This window comes from Leptonychotes weddellii, chromosome X, assembly GCF_054177405.1.
Source record: "Leptonychotes weddellii isolate Sample4059 chromosome X, ASM5417740v2, whole genome shotgun sequence".
In the NCBI taxonomy this organism is placed as follows: Eukaryota; Metazoa; Chordata; class Mammalia; order Carnivora; family Phocidae; genus Leptonychotes; species Leptonychotes weddellii.
In genome coordinates this window covers 32,273,610-32,297,393 of record NC_138385.1, presented here as the reverse complement: position 1 = coordinate 32,297,393, position 23,784 = coordinate 32,273,610, and the positions used below count along the sequence as shown (strand labels likewise).

The window sequence follows — 23,784 nt, the reverse complement described above, 5'->3', positions numbered from 1 at the left end:
AAATGGGAATACTCATCATACTCATCACACAGGGTCATCATGGGAGTAAATGAGTTCATGTCGATGAAGTATTTAGAACTGAGACTGGCGGGGCGCCTGGGTGGCTCAGTCGGTTAAGCAGCCAAATCTTGATTTCGGCTCAGGTCATGATCTCAGGGTCGTGAGATCGAGCCCCACTTGGGCTCCACGCTGAGTGTGGAGCCGGCCTGGGATTCTCTCTCTCTCCCCCTCTGCCCCTCCCCGCCCCCCGCTTGCATGCTTGCACTTTCTCTCTCTCTCAAAAAAAAAAAAAAAAACTGACGGGCGTTAGTAAGTACAATATGTGTCAGCACAAATAGTTTTTTTTTAAAAGTAAGCTCTACGCCCAACGTGAAGCTTGAACTCATGACTCTTTCAGCTGGTGGCCCTTAAAATCAGTGTTTCCTTCCTCCCTTTTGTGAATGGACTGCCCTCCCCCGCCAACCCCGGCTAAAAACCGAGGCCACCATAGAAAATTCCCTTGCTTACGACACTGGCCAGGCATTTCCCTCTCCTCTAAGTCCTGCTCTCCAGAACGGCAGCACCCCTCTGTCTCGGGCTACGGGACACATACCTCTGCACACCCGGCAACAGGAATCCGGAACAGAGACTGGGAATGCACAGGTTAACTTGGGGCAAGTCTTGAGACCGCAGTACACATTCCCCTCCTGCGAAGGAGAAACAGAATTGAAGGTCAAGAGGACCTGGGATGAGTAGGGACTCAAAACATTCCTCTTCTTCTCAGTGTTCTCCCAAGGTTAGTTCTAGACACTTCCTAAATGACATTATGCTTTATTTTTTCCTGTTTACTCTTTCTCCATGCCAGAGACTATGTTACTGAAGAGTTGGCCCTCCTCTTTGGACCTCCTGGTCAAAGACGGTGCAAAAGCAGTCCGTGTAAGGGACGCCATCGGCCTGCCAAACCCCCAAATATGGTCTTGCTCCTCTCTTTTCTGTTCATTATATCCTCTGGTCCCCATCACACCCCAGCTGGATATTGGGATTTCAGGGAATGCAGATTTGCATGAGAGCCACCTTTTATAACACTCCAAACCATGGAGACAAGTTCTCTGGGGTAATACAAAACTACACAAATGATTTGAATGGACAGTTCAGTTCAGCACAAGGCAAGGGAGAGGAGCAAATTTACCTGCTATGTCTGTCTTTACATACTTTCCACTTCCTAAAGTTCTATGTTCCAAACATCATTCCTTAAACCTTGTTCTTTTTTAAAAAAATATTTTATTCATTTATTTGAGAGAGAGAGAGAGCACGGGCAGTGGGAGGGGCAGAAGGAGAGGAGGAAGCAGACTCCCCACTGAGCAGGGAGCCCTGACATGGGGCTCGATCCCAGGAGCCCGAGATCATGACCCAAGCCAAAGGCAGATGCTTAGCCAACTAAGCCACCCAGGTGCCCCTAAACCTTGTTCTTAGAAGCATATTATTCTGGGGCTAGAAGGGTCCCTGAAAAGTCATTAGGAAGGGAAGGTCACAACCAAATTCTCCTAAACTACCGAGATACCATATTTTTACTAAAAGTCCCTAAGGGAGGAGATTCTAGAACTTCCTTCAGCAATCCAGTGTTTAATGCCCTTAAAGGCAAAAAAAGTTCCTACATCAAACTTCATTCCCTCACACTTGAGTTGAAACAGCCATTTTCTTCCATTTTCTGGTTCTACCTCTTACATTCTCTGCACTGCACAATTCAATGAAGATATAATCAATATACTTTATTCCTAAGGTATATACAGTTCTTCGGACAAGTAACATCAGAGGAATAACCATGTTTTGCTGAGAGAGTTCTCACTGCAGGGCATCAGGGGAAAACTGGTTGGGAGAATACACCAGAGATGGGAGCCAAGAGATAGCCCCGTTTTCTTGTGAACTGGACTGACTGGCCTTAGATGGCACTGATTGATTTTCTGCTCATGGCATCCCCAAGGCTTCAGATAGTTGAGTCCTTCTGATGAAGGCTTTGCTGGGGTGACTGTTTTAAAAAAGAGGACAGATCAAGACCATCAGCGCATGTTTGTCCATTTAAACGATCCTAAAGCTTTAATAAAGACCAGGATATGATTGGGTCTGATTTCTTTCACACAGGTCAGGGTTGTTCAGGGTTCATGAAAATCAGGGAGTCTGGATTGACAGGGAGGCTTAGGATTTAAATGCAATTCGTCTTGGGGCATCCTGGGTGGTTGAGTCGGTTAAGCGTCCAACTCTTGCTTTCAGCTCAGGTCATGATCTCAGGGGTCGTGAGATCGAGCCCCGTGCTGGGCTCCGTGCTCAGCAGGGAGTCGGCTTGAGATTCTTTCCCTCTCCCTCTGCCCCTCTCCCCGCTTGCTCTCTCTCTCTCTCTCAAATAACTCAATCTTTTAAAAAAAATAAATGCAATTCGTCTTCCTTCCAAACACCTTACAGTGTAGGCTCCAAGTAAAGGTGTAAACGCAGGAGGAGCTCTGGTGTTGAGGTAGGGCCAGCAGGGACATTAGGACGCCAGGTCTTACCGAACAGCTGCACTGGGTACACTGATTGGGTTGCCGGTTCTGAAAGAGCCCTTCAGCCACGAACAGCTCACCGTGTTGGTAAGTGGTCCCGTTGTACTCACACGACTTGCTGGTCACCTTATTGTTTGCCGGGGGTAGGGAGTCTTCTGGGACAGGGTGGAGAAAAACCACACCGAGTATTGGCATCACTGCAAAGAATTTCATAAATCCCGACAGCAGATGGGGCTGTACCATGTAGAAGGAGTTAAAAGATAATCCCTGATTCAGTGGCTGATAAAGCAACCAGACAAGAATGGCAACGGACATGACCATCCATCTCTTCTTGCATTTGTTGAGCATTAATTGAGTGCCTACTATGTGCCAGGTACTGTGATGGGCACTAGAGAGAGATCAGAGAAGGATAAGGGCTCCTGCCTCCACGGAGCTAAGAGACCAGGCGAATGATGTGTTAACTTGCCCGGAAGGAGGGAGTCCTTTCAGAAGAGGAACCATCCATTATAACTACCTTGGTAATTTTACCCCCTCCCATGTTTTGTATCACTTGGCGTGTGCTTGTATGCTTATTCCGGCCTCCGGAGTCCTTGCTTTTTTTTTTTTTTTTTTTTTTTTTTATGAAATATAGTTGACACACCAAGTCTTTGCTTATTTTTAATTCCACCACCCAGATCATCCTTCTCCTCCCACTCTTTTCCACCTGCTGATGTCCTGTCTGATTTTGGGGGCTCTGGCAAAGTCCCTTTTCCTCTACGAAGCATTCCCTAATAGCTCCAGCCCACAACCTGGCCCTCTCCAGACATGTGATTTCCGAAGTGCACAATCCGGCACTCGAATGTTACTGTAACTCCCATTTGTGACTTACGGTCACCTAGCCAACAATTTATGAAGAGATTTCACATACATTACTACAAGAGAGCCTCACAACAACCCTATCAACCAGGTAAGGCAGATCCTTAACTCCATTTTCCACTTGAGGATAACAAGCCTCTGAGGTTGACTTTTCCAAAGTCCTGGATGTAGTAAGTGATGACCCCAAACTCCATCTTCTTTCTGTCAACTTATGTACACACGTGTAGGTATCACTTTTTAAGGTCCTTAAAAGTCTCTCTTCTCTGTGGCATCTAATGCAGGGCTGTCCTGTAGCAAGAAATCGATGCACCAATGCACTTGGTGAGTTGACTCTAATGAATGGACTCAAGATGTCTTTTTACTGGGCTTCCTTCAAATGCACGGTGTACATGCATGCGTGTACACCTCATGTACTCGCACACACACACCCAACAATGAACAAGCTCCCAGATTAAACTCATCACTGATGTGCAAATGCACACCAGATATAAACGGGGCTTGGGAAGTGCCCTTTGTGGAACAGTGGAAGAAGAGAAATCAGGGGAGTTGTGTGTTTCGTTAGGGGAAGGCTTAGACAGTTAGACCATAGTTTCTTTCCCATCAGGCAAAAGTATAATGCAAATGAGTCCATCTTATGGGTTAATTATACCTCAATACATCTGTTTAAAAAAACAGAATGATACTCTGGTTTCTCTTCAGATCGTATAAATCTTTCGCTTTTTGAAAAAAAAACAGAATGAAATGATTCTTAGGATGTAGGTGAAATGATAAAGGCTAATGGTAATAATAATAATAATAATAATAATAGCTAATAGCTAATATTTACTGAGCCCTAATTGATATGCAAGGCACAATGGTGAATACTTTTCCATACATGATTGCATTGGCTTTTACTAGTAACATTCTGAAATGGACACGGTTATGCCCATTTTGCTGATGGGGAAACTAAGGCTTAAGAAACTAACTGTCTTGTCCCAGGTCGCACAATTTGTGAGCTACAGTAGCACCAACATCTGAACTGATGTCTGATTCTAGAATCTTCCATCCTGGCCACTATCAAGGAGGGTGTTAATCACATCAAACCTGTAACACGGGAGGGACCATTTAATTTAAAAACCTAAACCAATGGAACATGAAGGCTGTGTTGTCCCTCTAGAATGTTTTGGCCTACCATACCCAGGAAACTGATATCACACTTATTTTGGCTTCAGCGATTTGCATAACTAACTCAATTCTATACTTTGCTATATAAATTGATCTAGCTGCAATTTCTGAGTAACTCACTCCTTGGGTGTTAACTACTTATTAATGACTCCTTACAGGATACAAAAGTAGTTCCTTAAGAAGCCTTAGGGGCACCTGGGTGGCTCCGTCGGTTAAGCATCTGACTCTTGCTTTCGGCTCAGGTCATGATCTGAGGCTTGTGAGATCAAGCCCCACGTTGGGCTCCACACTCAGCAGGGAGCCTGCTTGAGATTTTCTCTCCCTCTCCCTCTGCCCCTCCCCCTGCTTGGACGCTCTCTCTTTCTTAAATAAATCTTAAACAAAAGAAAAAAAAGAAGAAGACTTCGCTCCTAGAGAATGTTTAACTCATACCAGTTGACCCTAAGTCCCTGCTCCTGCCCACAAGTACACACAACCAGACAGCTGCAGCTGGTAGACAGGAGTGAAACTCACTGGAGAAGGGACAGGGGCAGGCCCATTCACCCCCCTGGGCTCTAATTATACCAAATCTCAGTATTTTGTGGTGAAAGAAAACTGGGATGACCTACAAAAGAATATCTACCATGACTCTTACAGGAGTTGACAGATCTTTGGAATGCCAAAAGAAGAAAAAGAAGGTTGGAATTATTTTGCCTCAGAAGAATGTGGATTGATTTTTGAAATGGGCCTTTGACCAAGGGATCAACGGGGAAGCAACTGCAGGGTGAGGTTTTCCAGTGGAATCATGACCCTGAGAGTCTTTCTTGCAACAATCTCAGAGTAGCCTGGCATAGAGTCTATTAATCTACTCAACAGGAGATAGGGAGAACGCGAAAGAGAGAAAGACAAAACAGAATCAAAGAAAAAGAAACCAATTATGAGCATGCTTACTGCTAGTTTTACACAATAAATTTATCTTAATTTCTTTCCATTTATTCTTTTTTTTTTTTTTTTAAAGATTTTATTTATTTATTTGAGAGAGAGAGAATGAGAGACAGAGAGCATGAGAGGGAGGAGGGTCAGAGGGAGAAGCAGACTCCCTGCTGAGCAGGGAGCCCGATGTGGGACTCCATCCTGGGACTCCAGGATCATGACCTGAGCCGAAGGCAGTCGCTTAACCAACTGAGCCACCCAGGCGCCCTCCATTTATTCTTATTTCATTCTTTTAATAGCCCTAACGGAGTGGTAAGAGAATTACAGAAATGAGGCTACTGATATCCCCAAAGATTTGGCCCATGTCACCCAGGTACTCAACAGGAAAGCCAACTCAGAAATAGAGTTTTCCTGTCTCGAAGTTTGTGTTCTTTTTACAGAGTGGGTGTTAAACATTGGCAGATGGAAAGAAACGGAAATCCATACCTGGAAGAGATATCTGTGCTCCCATGTTTATTGCATCCCAAGCTCATTGCAGCATTATTCACAATAACCAAGGTAAAGAAACAGCCTAAGTGTCAGTCAGTCAATGAGCTGATAAAGAAACTGTGGTACATATATACAACGGAATATTATTCAACCTCAAAAAAAACATCTCGCCACTTGCAACAACATGGATGAACCTGGAGGACATTATGCTAAGTGAAATAAGCCAGATACAGAAAAAAAAAAATTGCATGGTCTCACTTTTTGTGAAATCTAAAAACACATCAAATCTATAGAAGCAGAGAGTAGAACGGAGGTTACCAGGGCCCAGGGGTGGGGGAAATGGGGAGATGTTGGTCAAAGGGTATAAAGTTGCAGTTACATAAGATGAATAATATGTCTAGAGATCTCATGTACAGCATGATGAGTATAATTAATAATACTAGGTTGTATCCCGGACATTTGCTAAGAGAGCAGATTTCAAGTGTTCTCCCCACAAAGTAAATGGTAACTATGTGAAGAGATGATGCTAATTAGCTTGACTCTAGTAATCATTTCAATACATATACATATGTATATCAAATCAGCATGTTGTACATCTTAGACATATACAATTTGTACTAAAGAAAAGAAGTGTTTTTTAAACTGGGAGGTAGGATCATGGAGTCAAAAATCCCAGCTTGGGTACCCACTCTCCATAACCTTGCACAAGCCACTTTTCCTTCTGGGCCCCAATTTTTCTATCTAAGAATGGGATGTGTGGAAGTGTTGAATCACTATATTGTACACCTGAAACTAATACAGCACTGTATATTAACTACACTGGAATTAAAATAAAAAATATATATATGAAAAAAGACACCCCCAAACTTAGTGGATAAAAACCCCAAATCATCATCATAATAAATTAATTAAATGGGCATGGACACAAATGTTAGCTGCACAGTAAAGTGGAACAACAAGGTCCTTACAGTCCTAATTTATAACGCAAAGTAAAGAATGCACACTCTCAGAAATAAATAAGAAATAAATAAGTTGGAGAAGTGACTTGTAATCTGCAGTTTTATCAAATAAAAATGGGTATTTGCTTCATTAAAAAAATGGGACATGGGACTCAAATCTCCTCTTGCATCTTTAGAAGGCCAACACAGCATGCAGGGCGCCACAGAAGCAAGGAAGACCACCTGGTACTCTACGATCTCCCTTCCTAGATTTTCCAAGGTGGCTGGGCTTCTAACCAACTATCCTTGGAACACATTTGGTATTCCTGGCTGAACACTGGCAGAAAATCAGTCCAAAGCAAAGCTGGCCTCAGGGCCCCTCAGGGGAATCCTACTCTGAGGAGGAGTGGGACAAGGACATCGTGGGGTCAGCAGACAAGTGCGAAGCCACGTGACTCCAGTTGTGCTGGGAAAGAAACTGTTCCTTCCATGCTCCCCACACCCCCATTAGGGATGGTCTCCCATGTAGCAGAACTATGACTTCTGGGGAGCTGGGAAAAACACTCCCCTATCCTCAATCTCTCTCCCTTCCTTTCATCTCACTGGTGCCTAAAATGCCATCACTAGAAGTCCATTTCTTTGGGGTAAATGGTTGCCCTTTTGCAATCAGATTTTATAACCCCAGTATTTCTGTGAGAGGTTACACATTGTCCAGAACATCTCAGTATGAATAATTTTGCCACAAGTTTGTTATGCTTTGTTTTTTGCTCTTCAGAGAAACTGGCAAATTTTACCAAGAAGTCTGTGGTCCTATCCCACTTCCTTTGGTACACCATTCTCTCCCCTCCTGGCACTGGCCTTCTTCCCACCCTCCAGAACCCAAAGTCCTCATGCTGGCTGCTGACTTCTCTACTCTCCCTACCCTCAAATTTCTATTTTCTTAGCGGGCCACTTCTTGGCAAGTCAGAAAGGCTGCTTGTATGTCAGGAGACAAATCAGCTCCCAGTGTTTATGAGAGAAATGCAAACCTCTCCAGAGCTCCCAGGGATCAGCTGCCAATCTCCTGGACTCCAAGTCCCTCCCTTCTCTTGCCCATCGCTACTGTTACTCGGGTTCCTGCTTGACTCGATGGCCGAGCCTGGTGCTAATGTTTCCAGTCTGGCTGTCTGTCATTCTACTGCTGTGGTCCCAGCACATCTGCAGACCAGGCTGGAGGTGTGGTAGAGAGGGGATTTAGAGATGAAGATAGCAGGCTTGAAGTAAGAAGTTGTCTTCCCTGTAATTACAATGAGATACACACACACACACACACACACACACACACACACACACACACACACACCCCCAACACAGAACTGTATCGTCCAAAGGGTTTGACCCTAGATCTCAGAAACACGAGAAGGAAAAGGCCAAAGGGCAAGGAAGGAAGTCCTGAGATAGGGTGCTGCTTGTAGGCAGTGTTTTCAGCTCCGTCTCAGATCGATGCAAACAAAAAGAATCGAGCCTGGTCTCTGGGGCCTGCGAACATTATGTACAAATCCCAGCTCTGACACGTCTTTGACCCGTGACCTCGGGAAGGCTACTTGATCTCTTTGCACCTTGGTTTCCTCATCTTCAACATGAGTATGTCATCTACCTTACATGGCTGTGAGGCTTAGAGAGCATTTATTTTAAAAAGCCCCCAAGTATCCGGTACATAACAATGTGCACAGTAAATGGTAAGTCGTGTTGGTATAGAAAGGAGGCCCACAGAAGAGCATAGAGGGACCTCCTTGTTTCCATGGATAACTGGACAGTTAATTAAATGGTGATTGCTTTGTGCTTATGTGTATGGTAGGTGTTCTGGGGATAAAGACAGTTAAGAGATTATTTCCCTTTTTTTTTTTCCCTTCTTCATTCAACATCTACTTATGGGGATCTTTGACTATACCCAGCACAAACAGGTCCTCAAGCCTACCTTGAAAATAGTTGGTACCATGCTAGGTTAGGGCTACAGAGGTAAATAAGACATGCCCCTGACCTCAAGGAGAATCCTGCTCTCGTTGGAGGGGCTGGCATTGAAAGATGTTAATTGTTAACATATTTAGATAGCTTGTAAAGAGGTTGAGGTTGGGAGGGAGGTCAGATTATCGCCAATTGCCAAACTATGTCAAACGGGAAGAAATGTCACCTGCATCATGAACAATGCAGGTTAGACACCAGAGTGTAATCCTTAACTGTATTTCTCATTCCAAAATTCAGTTTGAAGAGTTTCTGTTGGAAAAAAAAATTTTACTTGAAGGCCAAAGGCTAGACTAGGTGACTATTTCAGGCCCCTTCCAACCATAGAAAATCAATCCTACCAAGCTGGTCACAGCTCTCCACTCCTACTCGTGGGACAGATCCTAGCTAGGACTCTTGTGTTCCCAGTCCGACCGCAACGAGATCGTTCTCTCCTCCTGACTCTATTCAACAGCTCTGCGGAAAGTGGGAGCTGGTACAGTGCTTTCTAAAACAAATTGTTTTAAAGTGTGTAAACTGAGGCCGGTTTTTCGGCCTTGGCCCAGATGGGAAGAAAGCAGACGACTAAGGGTGCTCGTGGGAAACCACGTATGCTCCTCCAAGGAATGCTGCTGTAGCGGAGGGAGGGACGGCTGGGTGCTGCACAAAGCGAGGATGCAAAAAATCCTGCAGAATGAATGCATCCTAAACAGTGGCTGTGTCTAGTCCCCTTCCAAAAAGGAATAGTGCTCAGCTTCCGAGGCCATGTGGGTTCAGGTGAGTTTTTCTCTGGGAGGCTCACTAAGAGCAAAGGTACTGCTTCAAATGGGTCCAGCAGCCACACAAGGGATGCCTACCATTTAGATTTCTTCCTTTCAGTGCTCCAACCCCTCTTGCCTCTCTTTGCCCTGGGCCTCTCTAAGTGGTGACTTAACTGTACCTGCTTTCATGGAGCAGAGACCTAAGATTTCCAGATCTTCCCCAAACTGTCCTCCATAAAAACTGAACTCTTCTCTGGCCCACCACCTTGAGGTCTTGGTAGGTAGGCTTGGGACTCATCTCATTATTTCATACCAAGGTGCTAATGGAAGACAACGTTTGAAAACAGGTTATTTTCTGGGGCGCCTGGGTGGCTCAGTTGGTTAAGCGACTGCCTTCGGCTCAGGTCATGATCCTGGAGTCCCTGGATCGACTCCCGCATTGGGCTCCCTGCTCAGCGGGGAGTCTGCTTCTCCCTCTGACCCTCCCGACCCTCCCCCTTCTCATGCTCTCTCTCTCTCAGTCTCTCTCTCTCAAATAAATAAATAAAATCTTTAAAAACAAAAAAAAAAACCAGGTTATTTTTGTAGATAATGAAATTGTTACATGGGCCCCTGATGCTTTATCCATAATGAAGCTGTAGAGCATGAGGCAAGGGGTATGAAACCTTCCAGAACTTAGGGCTTATGTGGGGGAGATGACTGAAAATATAGCCTCCAAGATCTGTCCTACTGGGAGGAGAGGCCTGACGTCTGAGTTTCCCATTTGGGCCCAAATTCCAGCTCCACTATTAATTAGTTATCACGTATTAGCTGAGCAAATCACTTCACCTTACTGAGCCTCGGTTCCTCCATCTATAAAATGGAGCTGATACAGGACCTACCTCATAGGTTGTTGTGAGGAACCAACAAGATGAGATGCATAATGTCCTTGCCACAGGACTGGGTGCGTATTAGTGTTTACTAAATGCTGCTATTGTTATATTACTATTAGCTATAAAAGACAGGATTTCTGGAAGGCAGGAAGTAGGTTGCTAAGGTAAGAGATGTGGGGCTGCCTAATCTTTATGGCGGGTGCCTGCATTAGACTGAATGTTTGTGTCCTCCCAGCCCCACAGATTCATATGTTAAAAACCTAATCTCCAATAGGATGGTAGTAGGAGGTAGGGCCTTTGCAGAAGACATGAATAGAGATTCTTCCAAAGAAGAGGGCGCCTGCATGGCTCAGTCGGTTAAGCTTCCAACTCTTGATCTTGACTCAGGTCATTATCTTAGGGTCGTGAGACTGAGCCCCACATTAGGCTCTGTGCTCAGCATGGAGTCTGCCTGAGATTCTCTCTCTCCCTCTCCCTCTGCCCCTCACCCTGCTTGCGCTCTCTACCCCCCAAATAAATAAATAAAATCTTAAAAAAAAAGAAGATGGGGTGCCTGGGTGGCTCAGTTGGTTAAGTGTCTGCCTTTGGCTCAGGAGCCCCCACGTCGGGCTCTCTGGTCAGCGGGGAGTCTGCTTCTTCCTCTTCCTCTGCCCCTCCCCCTGCTCATGTGTGCTCACTCTCTCTCTCAAATAAATAAAATCTTTTTTTAAAGATGATTTATTTATTTATTTGACATAGAGAGAAACAGTGAGAGAGGGAACACAAGCAGGGGGAGTGGGAGAAGGAGAAGCAGGCTTCCTGCTGAAGAGGGAGCCCAATGCAGGACTTGATCCCAGGACCCCAGGATCATGACCCGAGCAGAAGACAGACGCCCAACGACTGAGCCACCCAGGTGCCCCTCAAATAAATAAAATCTTTAAAAAAAGAAGACATACAGATGGCTAACAGACACATGAAAAGATGCTCAATATCACTCATCATCAGGGAAATACAAATCAAAACTACAATGAGATAATTACCTCACACTGGTCAGAATGCCTAAAATGAACAACACAGGAAACAACAGATGTTGGCGAAGATGTGGAGAAAGGGGAACCCTCCTACACTGTTGGTGGGAATGCAAACTGGTGCAGCCACTCTGGAAAACAGTATGGAGGTTCCTCAAAAAGTTAAAACTAGAACTACCCTATGATCTAACAATTGCACTACTAGGTATTTACCCAAAGGATATGAAAATACAGATTCAAAGGGACACATGCACCCCGATGTTTATAGCAGCAATGTCCACAATAGCCAAACTATGGAAAGAACCCCAATGTCCTTTGACTGATGAATGGGTAAAAAAGTGGTACATGTATACAATGGAATATTACTCAACCATCAAAATGAACAAAATCTTGCCATTTGCAACAACGTGCATGGAGCTAGAGAATATTATGCTAAGTGAAATCAGTCAGAGACAAATATCATATGATTTCATTCCAATGTGGAATTTCAGAAACAAAACAAAGGAGCATAGAGGAAAAAAAAGAGTAAGAGAGGCAAACCAAGAAACAGAGTCTTACGAACCATGAGAGACTACGGACTCTTGGAAACAAACTGAGGGTTCTAGAGGGGAGGGGGGTGGGAGGATGGGTTAGCCCGGTGATGGGTACTAAGGAGGGCACGTATTTCATGGAGCACTGGGTGTTATACGCAAACAATGAATCGTGGAACACTACATCAAAAACTAATGTTGTACTGTATGGTGACTAACATAACATAATAAAATTAAATTAAAAAAAAAAGAAACAGAGTCTTAACTACAGGGAACACGCTGATGGTTACCAGAGGGGAGGGTGGGGGGAAGGGGGAAACAGGTATTGGGGATGAAGGAGGGCACTTGTTGTGATGAGCACCAGGTATTGCAGGGAAGTGCTGAATCACTAAATTGTATACGTGAAGCTAATATTGCACTGTATGCTAACTAACTGGAATTTAAATACGAACTTGGAAGAGAAGACAAAAAAGGAGGTGAGGCCTTTGGAAGGGGATTAGGTCAAGATGGCAGAGCCCTCCTGAATGGGATTAATGCCCTTATCAGGAGAGACAGGAAGGAGATGATCTCTGTTCTCAGCATGTGAGGGAATAGCATGAAGGTGGCTGGCTGTAAGCCAACAAGTGGTGTCTCACCAGACACATCTGCCTTGGCACTTTGATCTTGGACTTCCCAGCCACCAGAACTGTGAGAACTAAATGTTTGTTGTTGAAGCCACGCAATCTCTGCTATTTTTGTTCCAGTGACCCAAGCTAAGACAACTGTTTTCCACTGCCCTGTAGAACTTCTCAAAAATGGCCAGATTCTGAGTGGTGACTAGAAAGTCACCTCTGAGCCATCACATTCACCAGGCATCCTTTTATGACCCTGCTCTGGGCTGACTGGTGGCGCAGACCCTTCCCGCTACAGCAGAGCTTCCAAAGGTGGCAAGTCCACTTCTGTCCCTAAACTCTCTTCCTCTTTGCTCCACCCGAGTGTCTGACATGGCCCCAGGTTCAAGCATTAGTTAGAAAAGGGCTTTACCTTTCCCAGAGGTTTAATGAATTCACACCAGAGAGTATCGAAGACTGGAAAGGAGTCCCCCAGTGAAGAGCAAGGCCTCGGGGCGGGAAACAAAAAAACCACAGTGTGCCACCACTCTGCACCCACCAAGGATGGCTATCATAAAAAAAAAATAATAATAACACCAAGTGTTGGTGAGGATGTGGAGAAAATGGAAGCCTCATCCACGGCTGGTGGGAGTGTAAAAATGTAAAATGGTGTAAAATGGAAAACAGTCTGGGCAGTTCCACCAAGTTCAATATAAAGTTACCACCTGAACCAATAATTCCACTGTTGGGCATGTACCCAAGAGGAGTCAAAGCTGGGACTCAAACCGATTTGGTACGTGAATCTTCACAGCAGCATTATTCACAATGGCCAAAAGGTGAGAACAATCCAAGTGTCCATCAATGGATAAAAGGATCGGTATATTCGTAACAGTGCGATATTATTCAGTTAGAATAGATCACCCTTGAAAACATTAGACTGAGCAATAAAGCCGGCCACATAATGTATGTTCCCACTTCATGAAATGGCCAGAATAGGCAAATCTATAGAGACAGAAAGTAGATCAGTGGATGCCAGGAGCTGTGGGGAGGGGAGGATGGGGGGTGACTGCCAGTGGGTATGAGGCTTCTTTTGGGGGATGAGGAAAATCCTCTGGAAGTGGACAGTGGCGATGGTCGTAGTAGCTTGTGACGACACTAAACCCAACTAAACCGTACACTTTGAGCGTAAATGGTATGTGAATTATATCTCAATAAAGCTGTTACCAATAAAACAAAGCCACTAAACATCCTACAACACGGACCCCGGGGGCTGAGTATCGGAGTGGGACGGGGCCTGGGCAAATAGAAGGTGCTGTGTGAGGTGACAGGGAGGCAGGCAAAGAAGGAAAGGTAAATGCAATAGAAAAGGAGAACCCACAAAGGGGTGGGGGTGGGGTGGAGTAGGATGGGGAGGTCAATCCCAAGTCATAGTTTTGTCTGGTGTTCCATGGCCATGCCACAGGGTACCCACCCTGGGAGACGGGGGAGGTCTGCCAGACAGCCGAGCGAAAGGAGGGGGCCAATGGCAGGGAGGATTTCCCCGCTCGGAATCTTCAAGAAGACTGAGTTCAGGCCCACACCTTCGGCAAGACTAGTGGCCTCCCTACTCGTACCCCCGGCCCAACCCCCCGCGCCCCCCCCCCCCCAGTGGGGGCCCAGGCCAGGAAATTCTTGCAGCAGATTCAGGAGATCACTCTGCAGCTCAACACACAGACACAACACTCTGTCCCAAGCAAGAAGGTGCCGAGTGAGAGGAAACTGTCATCTGCCGGTCCGGCTGGAGAGCAGAGTGGAAGAAAGTGCTGAAAGCTCACACCCTGGTATAATCCCGCTTCTTTCCTCCTCACCCGGAACCCATCTGTGGGCTGTATTTCATCCCACTTCCCTTAATGTTTCAGCTGTTGGCAGTCAGTAGCTGACCGTGCCTGGATATGCCCTCTTGTCAGACAGATGCCGGGAAAGATGGCTTGAGGAGAGGGTTTGAGCCAGAGAGGACCACGTCTCTCTGCAGCAAGCACTGCTGGCAGCCTGGGCACCAGATCTGGGGGTGGGGGTGGGGGCGGGGGCGGGGAAGGGGGGGCACAGGCCTTCTTGGCTGGCTGGTACCACTGACTTGCTCCATTCAGTCTGCATCTCTGGGCCTCGGTATCGAAAGAACTTGCTTGCATTTGTGAGTAGGTGTCAATATTTGTCGGGGGCAATCATTTCATTTGCTTCTACTGCACAGGGATGTAGTGAGAATGCACAAGATTACATTTTTTTGAAAAGGTTCGGGGAGACAAGAAGCTATACCCAACATAGTCCGTCGATTCGGATTATCTCCAGCTTACCAAGTGCATTCCATCTGAAGGCAAAAAGAGAATTTTCCCTGAGTCTGCTCCCATGGTCCAGGGTCCAGAGCTTACTACATCTCATAATGAATGGTTCAGCCAACTCCGAAAAGGCATCTTGGTGTGTGATTTGGTGCCTTTCAGATAGCAATTCTAGCCTTGTGGTGTCAGTCACCTGCCTGTGGGCAAGCGTCCAAGGCTTGAAGCTCTAGGTGGGGAGCAGCCTCATGGCATGACCCAGCCAGGGTAATGAAGCACATCGCAAAGATCCATCCCCTTGGCTCAAGAATGCTCTACTTCAGACCAGCCGGTCCTTGGCCCCACTGTGTTCCATGGCAACTCTGAGCTGGCTCACGGTAGACCCAACCACCCCCACAGACTACCCTTTGCTTCTTCATATTTTATCCAGCCCTCACTGTCCATTCCACACATTCTGATTTCCTGTACCAGCTCTAATGGTCTGTTTGTCTATACCCTACAGTCTAACACCTGACAACAAGTGTACTGTTTGCTAAGTGGTCAGTAAGGACAAAGGAGGCAAGACTTATGTCTTGACTTCTCCATCTTCTGCTGGCTCCAGCCCTGGAACAGAGGAACACACATTCACATTGTAATATAAGCTCACAGGCTGTGAGCCTATTATTAATTCCATTAAGACATAATATGTGCCCAACCAGGGGCAAGGTTGTTCTTCATTTAAGTCCCAGAGAGCTGGAGAGCTAGAAGCATGACTCTTGAAAGGGATTCTGAAGGGAGATGCAGAATTTCGAATGTATGGGGGTATGTGCATTCTACCAAGAAGAGGGTCCATGGGTTCCATCAGCTTCTCAAAATGTTCCCTGACCCCAAAGAGGTGCGTCCGCTAGTTTAAGATAAAGGGAAGAGCCTGTGGGTTTCACTTTAGTAGCATGGGAACTCTGCTGGCAATGCGGTCCAGGTTCTAGGGTTCTAGGGCCCCACATGCTCATTTTCAGCTTTCTGTGTGCTACAGAAAGCTTTCCATAATCCAATCTTTAGAGGGAACCTCTATGTTCTGTACTGTCAAAATGTCTTCTTCCACTTTACTGAACAGCTTTATCATCAGCTCTATTATTCAGCTCATGGACCATTCCAGTCTCATTTACATAAGCCTTCTAGAGTTTCCCATGTATATCACCATGAAGAAAGTAGAAATGGCCTCCTCTCTCAACAGATGCTGATGGGGCCCAGAGTTGCCAAGGGGACCCTGTTAAGTAGTGCCAAAGCAAGGACTCAGACTTAATTTTACCTAGAGCCACAAAACGTAAGGGCGAGAGAAGCCCACTAAAATCCAGTCCAACAACTGGGGAAAAGATCAAACAAATCCCGTTTTCAGGGGCCAAGTCCCAAATCCCAAGTCTTCATCTGAACTTGAATTATGTATCCCAACAAGAACCCCCTTCTTCAGTGGCTCTGATAGGTTGCTCTTATTCCTACGCTACTCTTCTATGGATTTTTAAAATTTTTTCTAATTACCCAATGGTGTAGAAATGGGAACGTGAAATCAACTCTTCTGCATGACACCGAATTGTTAATGACAGGTTTTGTGGAAACATGTCACTCACTGCTGTCCCCCTCTTTTCCCTAAATAAATTAAGAATGAGTTCTACTATTACTCCGTTAGTTCTAATCCTTTGGGAATTAGGTTTTGTTTTTTGTTTTTTGGGGTTTTTTTTGAAGGTCAATGACCCTTTGAAATGGACAAATTAGTCACTACCCTCAAACAGCATTTACAGAAACAATGTGAGGCATCTGGCTGAGACAGTGGGGAGTGTAGTCAAGCATTCCTTTGTATTGCCTACACCAGCATTTCCCAAGTCCGCTCTGCAGAGCACTACTAGTCCGCAAGATGCTCTGTGCAAACAAAATTCTGTGCTTCAAATGAAGTTGGGAGAAGATCCATAGTCTAGGCTCACAATATCCCTTCCAGCATGTTAACGGATACCCAAAGTGCCACAGTAAAGGATCGTTTCGCTACAACCCCACATTTTCTCTGACTGATTTTACTGAAACACTGTACCTTCTTTTTTTCATCGATGGAATAGTTATGAACATCCTGGGAAGACTCATAACTAGTTATTTTGAGGCTCTGGATATCTGCCATCTCGTGGACACCAGACACCACTGAATTCAGGCCCCTGCTCCCACCCTCAGTCACTCAACCTTCTGCTAAGACCTAACGTGTTTCTCCCTAGGTAGCTGTGTAACATTTCCTGAGCCTTTTCTTTTTCTTTTCCTTTCCTTTCCTTCTTTCATTAGTGAGTCCTGTAAAACAAGAGAAAACATGCCCTAACGAAATACTGTTGACTTAAACCATACAGTTTGGCACTCGCAACAACGACCCAGTGACATCAGGCACCAGGGAGGAAAGAAGTGAAGCTCAGGAGTTTGGATTTTTCCTGTAGAGGAGAAGAAGCCAGTGAAGTGATTTCAGCAATGAAGTTATTTGGTGAGATGAATATTTCTGAGAGGCCGGTCTAGGATGACTGGAGGAGAGACTGTGGGGTGGGAGGCAGGACCTGTCAGGAGGCTAGAGAAAGAACCCATTGTTACCATATTACATACTCAAGGAAGAAAAGAGGCATTCAGTACTTGAGGATTAACTGAGAAAACGTATCCCCAAACACGCGTTTTGTTGTATTCGGAAAAGTGTTAGTGGCAGGCTTCAGAAAGCGGTCCCTGGAGGCCATTGGCAGAGGCTGAGGGAAGGTGGTGGCAGACGAAGGTTCCAGGCTGCTGAAGCAAGTCAGAGTGCTGTGAGGAAAAGTCAGTCCACCTCTTCCTGGAGACCAAAAGAGGCAGTTCATCTGCCTTGTCATGGAAGTACCAGAGGAAAAGAGAGAGACTATCCTGTTTCCCCCTCATAGGAGACCCCTTAAGTATGGAAGCCAAAGTCCCTGCTGGGCCAAGGGTAACATAGGTAAGAGCATACAATATGGAGAATGAAAAGGAAGTGTTTAGGGAACCCAGATTCAAGAGAACTGCACCCCTACTTGCCATGGGATGGCGACCCTTCCTCAGGAAATGGAGGCGTGAATAGTCAAGAAATGTCAAAGATCCTTGCAAATTTCCAGTTGGATACTGGAATTCTTCTTTTGACAGCCAGATGCCCATGGGATGGCTGCTGCCTCCCCATTTTAGAGTGAAGTGATTTAGAGTGAAGTGAAGTAATGGTGGTTGAAGAGGGTCAGAGATTAAGCAAGTAGAGAAGGTTTGCTGCCATCTTTGGATTTACCAGGACTGGAAATCTAATATGAGGTTCTATCATTGCTTTGGGCCAGTGATTCTCAAAAGGGGGAGCAGGGAGTCCCTTCATTCTCAAGAGGACCAGGGTCTCTGGTGGGAGCGGTTTCAAAGTTCACACCCTGGCCCAGCCCAACTTGGGAACCACTGAGCAGTCACGACAGGTGTCACCGATGGGAGTGTGATATGTGCAGACACTTCAGAGGCAGAAAAGGATCTGCCAGCCATGGTTCCGATAACGACAGCGACAGCATCAATATCATTAGCAACTAGAATTTACTGACTTGTGCTTCCACTGAGGGGGCTCCGTGTTCAGAACTGTACATGTTCATGTGCATTAGCTCTGTTCTCCCAAATGCCACGCCAGGAGGTAGGAGTTGCCATTATCTCCCTTTACAGGTGAGAACGCTAAAGTAAGGAAGTGATTGAACTGGAACCGGAAGCAAGGTGGTGTCTGGTCCCGGAAGTGGGGCTGCACTCTATTGCTCTCCAGATCAACACTGCATTATCTGAAAGCACAGCTTGGCTAAAATAGCCACCCACACAAAATTCTGTCTGACACTCGAATTGCTTTTCCGAAGTTCCCCTCTTTGAAAAGAACCCCCTGCCTCGCTCGTGCTGGAGCTCACTCTCTCTCTCTCTCTCTCTCTGGCACAGAGGAGGATCGAATATGAGGATGGAAAGGAAGCCCATAACCACCTCACCTCCTATGAACCTCAAAGGGTCAGGGCCGGTGTGCCGAAGTGGGAGGGCGAGGCTACAAACCTGGGCTGTGCTTTCTTAAGAGTGGTAGAAAGAGGGGACCTTTAAAAACTGCAGACTGATTACCTTCTTAGTTACCCGGCCAATGAAAAAATCTGGGAACAGAACAGTTCCCTCTACAGGACCGGAAAATGGCATCGGTGGCCAGCTCTGCTTCTCACAGGTCACCCACCCTCTACTCAAAGTGCGGTAGGGGGACCAGCAGCATTAGGGTCACCGGAGAGCCGGTTAGAAATGCAGAATCTCAGACCCCCACCCAGCCCTACCAACTCCGCATTTGTGTTTCAACAAGCGTCCCAGTGATTCGCAGGCATGTTAAAGTTGGAGAGGCACTGCTTTAGGGCTTTGGGTTCTAGAACCCAACTTCTTCCGAACTTTCGGTAATACCCTAGAAATGGAGTCAGCTTCTCACAGGTTCATGAGGATTGAGAAGGCTTTTTTTCTTCCCAGTTCTGGACATATGCATGTGATGTTCGTTCCACACTGCCTCAATCTCTGCCCTGTGGGAGCAGAAATGCAGGCAATCTTAGAACTGTGCTCCCTGCCACCCCTAACCTTTGTCTCCCACTGCCCTCTCTATGAGAGATGGCAAAATACCTTTCATTAAAGACCAGGATCCTGGGGGAAGTGAGGGTACCCGTGCAAGATCACAAATACTTTCAGACTACAGCAATGATTCTCAGCCGAGGGCAGTGTTTCCCCCAGAGGGCATCTGGCAGTGTCTGGAGACATTTTTTTGCTGTCACAAGTAGGGGAGGGCACTACTGGCTTCTAGTGGGTAGAGGCCAGGGATGCCGCTAACCATCCTCCAGTGCACAGGACGGTGATTGACAACAAAGAATTCCCTGGCCCCCAAAGAGGTTGTGAAACTCTGGACTAGAGGAAATTATAAAAACGAATGATCTGACCCATAAGTATTCAATATAAAGCCAGGGAGAAAAGGAACTTGAAAGGGCTCTCTCCATTCTGACCAAGAGCTGTGGGTCGGACACAAGAGCTCTAGCTGCCCTCGAAGGAGTGATGTCCTCCTTTGGCTTAGAGAGTTGAGCCTTTCTTTGACCTGAGGTTCTTCTCCAAAACCGCCATGTAATATCAACTTCTCTGAGGCCGCGATATACACCGAAAATCTCCCTCACAAATATTAATCTTCAAACTCAGCATTAAATAAAATGAGGAAAAAATACCTTTACCTCTTTCTTTCTACAAGAAAAGGCATATACCATGAAGTAGTTAAAAAACTGAAATAGAAAAAAACATGAACCATGAAGTAACTGTAAGAAATAGCAACCAGGGGCACCTGGGTGCCTCAGTTAGTTAAGCGTCTGCCTTCGGCTCAGGTCGTGATTTCGGGGTCTTAGGATTGAGCCCCAAGTCATGCTCCCTGCTCAGCAGGGAGTCTGCTTCTCCCTCTCCCTCTGCCCCTCCCCCTGCTCGTGCTCTCTCTCTCGCTCTCTCGCAAATAAATTTAAAGCATCTTTAAAAAAAAAAAGAAATATCAACTCATAGAGTTATTATAATTATTGAATGTGAGCATTAAAGGATTGAGTACCCTGATAGCCAGGGCAAAAAGCTCCCCTTTTAATGCCTGCCTTTTAGTTTCTGAGTGATTTATGACCAGTCTAGGATTCAGAAGGAGTTGCCCAAGGTCACTGATCCTCATTTCACTGAATGTCATCTTTTTTACTTTTCTTCCACTAGGACACACATTCAAAGCCTCTGTACCAGCAAGAATATAACTGCCTTCACCTACAAGTCGAGGCCGTGTGAAGTACAATGCAAAATATGAGACTGGGGGGGGGGGTGTTGCCTTTACCTTTATTTATAATACAAGTTCTCTGAGGGCAAGGCTAGTATCTCACTCCACCAAAGCCTACGATGCTCTGTGAGGGGCAAACATATCAACATCGAGAAGGTGTGGGTAATGAGCTCAGTTGGAGACTTGGCAGCTCGAGCCCTTCCTAGGAAAAGTCACCCTTGCTTAAGACAAGTATACAGCAGTATACACAATGCTGTGTGCTCACCAAACCCACTTTCTTTCTCTCCACCCCACCCCTGCCCCCAAAACCCAGCTACACTGCATTTCACAGCCTCGTGTGCAGGTAGGTGGGCCAATCGGAATGCACTCTAGTCAACGGAATGTGGTAAGAAGTGACATACACGTCTTTGAAGACTGACCTGCAAAACCTAATTCACAACCCTCCTTTCTTTCCCCTAGACTGAGGGTCACGCAGATGATCCCATGGAGGACTCCAAGGCCCTAGAGGATGCTGAGGCCACTACTCTGAAAAGGGTCAGGATTACATGGAGCAGAGACCTCCCTCCCCATAGCCTCCTGCCTCCGTGGTGTTTAGCCACTGAGATATTGGGATTTGAGAGCAATTAGCTTATCCTGACTAATTCTTTTGACCTCATGAATACGTTCTTTCCTCCAAAACCATGGGCCGTAAGTTTCACTTTAACTTATAGTATTGCATTAATATCACTTTCTACCATTCACTTTTTACCTCCCGCTTCCATCTCAACAACTGCCCTCCACAGCTCTGAGGGCAGGAACCGCCTAGAGTCAATATGCTTCGAACTTCCCCTCTGATTCAAATTCCCATTAAAAGCAAACCCAAGTGAAATCAAACCCCGAGTCATGGGGAGTCCAACTGTTCTCCGGCCTGCTGCCCAGTGGCAATCAATCCTTGGATGCAACGGCACGTAGGATCTGGCTCGAAGGTCTGACTTTATGTTCATAAGCCGATCAACATAGCATTTTAAGGAATAAGTACTGTCCCAATGCTTTTAGTTCCTAAGCTATTCTTTCATGTGTCAATGTCAACGACCAGCAGGACCAAAGAAAGCCAGGCAGGGTTGGGCAAAGAGGCAGATAACCTAAGGGCTGGGCAAGAACAGATATGAAGAAGAAACCTGAAAAAAAAAAAAAGTTCTTAGAATGTGTGGTAGTCATTAGAGCTATTCATCAATATTCTTGTTCTGCTCCTTTCAGACACAGGATAGCATTGCGCTTCCCTATCCCCTGAAAGTCAAAACATGGCCGTGTGACTTGCTCTGCCAGTGACACATGAGCCGAAGTAATCTGTGTCACTTCTGGGCCGAAGTCTCTAAGAGCCAGGGCCAAATTTGCTATGTTCCCTTCCCATGCCACTGGAACTAAATTCCAGATGGCAATGCTCAGTCAGCCCAGGGTCCCCAGATGAGAAAGACATGCCCTAATCAGAGGTGCACAGGCAGCCTGAGTAAGGAATCAAACTTTGTTTGAAGCCACTGAGATTTGTAGGTAGCAACTGCATCATAACGTAGCCTATTCTGATCGTTACAGGGTATCCAACATTTGATGAATAACGGGCTTTCATATTCAAAATGGGAAAGATGAAAAATACTCCCACAATTTTTACATCTCTTCCCCCAAAATGAATTGAGGGTAAGGGTCGTGCCTTCCCCAGACTGATGCTCATAAACACTCTAGCAGCCGGTAACAGGTCTTGCCGACTCATTTGACTCAGCCCATCATGTCTAGAAGAGGGGTCATGGGCCAAATCTGACCTGCAGTTTGTTTTTGTAAATAAAGTTTTATTGGAACGCAGACATGACTGCTCGTTTACATCTTGTCTATGGCTGCTTTCAACACGACAATGGAAGAGTTGCTGCAACAGAGACCGTTTGGCCTGAGAAGCCTAAAATATTTATTCCCTGTACCTTTACAGAAAAAAAGAAAATTCCTGACCCCTGGTCTAGAAGAAGCCAAGTGGAAAGCAATCCATGGAGTGTCTGGAAAAGAAGTCCAACACGCACTGCCACTCAGAGTACAGAGTACACACGCCTGGTAGCTGTGTAGCCAAGGGCATGCACCGATCAAGAGTTGGTCCTAGCAGGACTTTAACCAGTGCTTCAGGCCTTCTTGGAGATAGGCAGAGGGAGCTCTGCCACCATGAGTTCCAATAAGCACATCTTCAAAGCTCTGTTGTTTACCAACCCCTCTCTCCCAGTATCAGGATGGGGACAGGATCTGAACAAAGGATATACACAGTGTATGTCAGGATTAGTGAACCTGACAGTCCTCAGGATGACTCAGTGGAAAGTTGCTTAAGTGCCTGCTCGAAATGATTCACTGCCTGGAGATTCTATGGCAAATGAGATTCTTAGGCTAAACTGGGCGGTACGGTCCGTCCACCTCCCTGAACTCAGCACAGAGCAAGCAGGCCGACCCTAAGCACGGGAGCAGGCTCTCAGAGGGTCCGATGAGGGTCTCAGCCTGCTGGATGGACATTAGCCACCGCTGTGGCCACTGGCTGCCTTCTGGGGGGTGGGGGTGTATATGGCGTGGCTGGAATGCTAGGAATCCTGGACTGGCTTAGCAGGCACTCCAATTGGCTTGGCCCTTCTACATGCTCCAAAGATTTTCTCCAGTGTCCTTGGCATCCAATGACTATACTTGGGCTTAAGATTTTTAGGGCTGGGCGGGTCCCTGGAAGCCTTCTATCTCAGTACCAGATCGCTCCTCCATTAGGTGGTACCAACAAACGAGCTGGCCATTCCACTGCAGATGGGATGCAGGCCATTTGCTTCCTTGCTTCAGCCTGGCTCTTGGCAGGGCCGCCTGGAGGAGCCAGCTGCTTGGCTACAACTCAGCCTTTGGTGGCTGTTAACAGGTTTTGCTTCAATTCAGCTATTTTGGAGTTACTGCTGGTTGGCTCCGGGTTGGGGAAAAAGGCCTGGGGTGGGAAACAGAGAGAGGAAAAGAAAGAGGAAAATGCATACTTTTCTTGGACCAGTGAGTTGAATGATCTCCTTGTGGCCATCGATTCTGAAGTCAG

The 23,784-nt window shown here is 46.1% G+C and overlaps 1 protein-coding gene across 11 annotated transcripts in view; it reads right to left on the bottom strand.

The window, feature by feature from the left end:
- CHRDL1 (chordin like 1) overlaps positions 1-23,784 on the bottom strand; it is a 120,452-nt gene that overhangs the window by 43,535 nt on the left and 53,133 nt on the right. For 7 of the 11 annotated variants that reach the window (XM_081808405.1, XM_081808409.1, XM_081808407.1 and 4 more), the window contains exons 5-6: positions 2,523-2,668; positions 593-686 (exon numbers count right to left, since the gene is read on the bottom strand). The exons of 1 other annotated variant lie outside the window; for it this stretch is intronic. In XM_081808405.1, coding sequence (XP_081664531.1) covers positions 593-686; positions 2,523-2,668 — 240 coding nt within the window. The remainder of the gene's footprint in view (positions 1-592; positions 687-2,522; positions 2,669-23,784) is intronic. 3 more of the 11 variants (XM_081808406.1, XM_081808408.1, XM_081808402.1) reach the window with 1 other exon arrangement.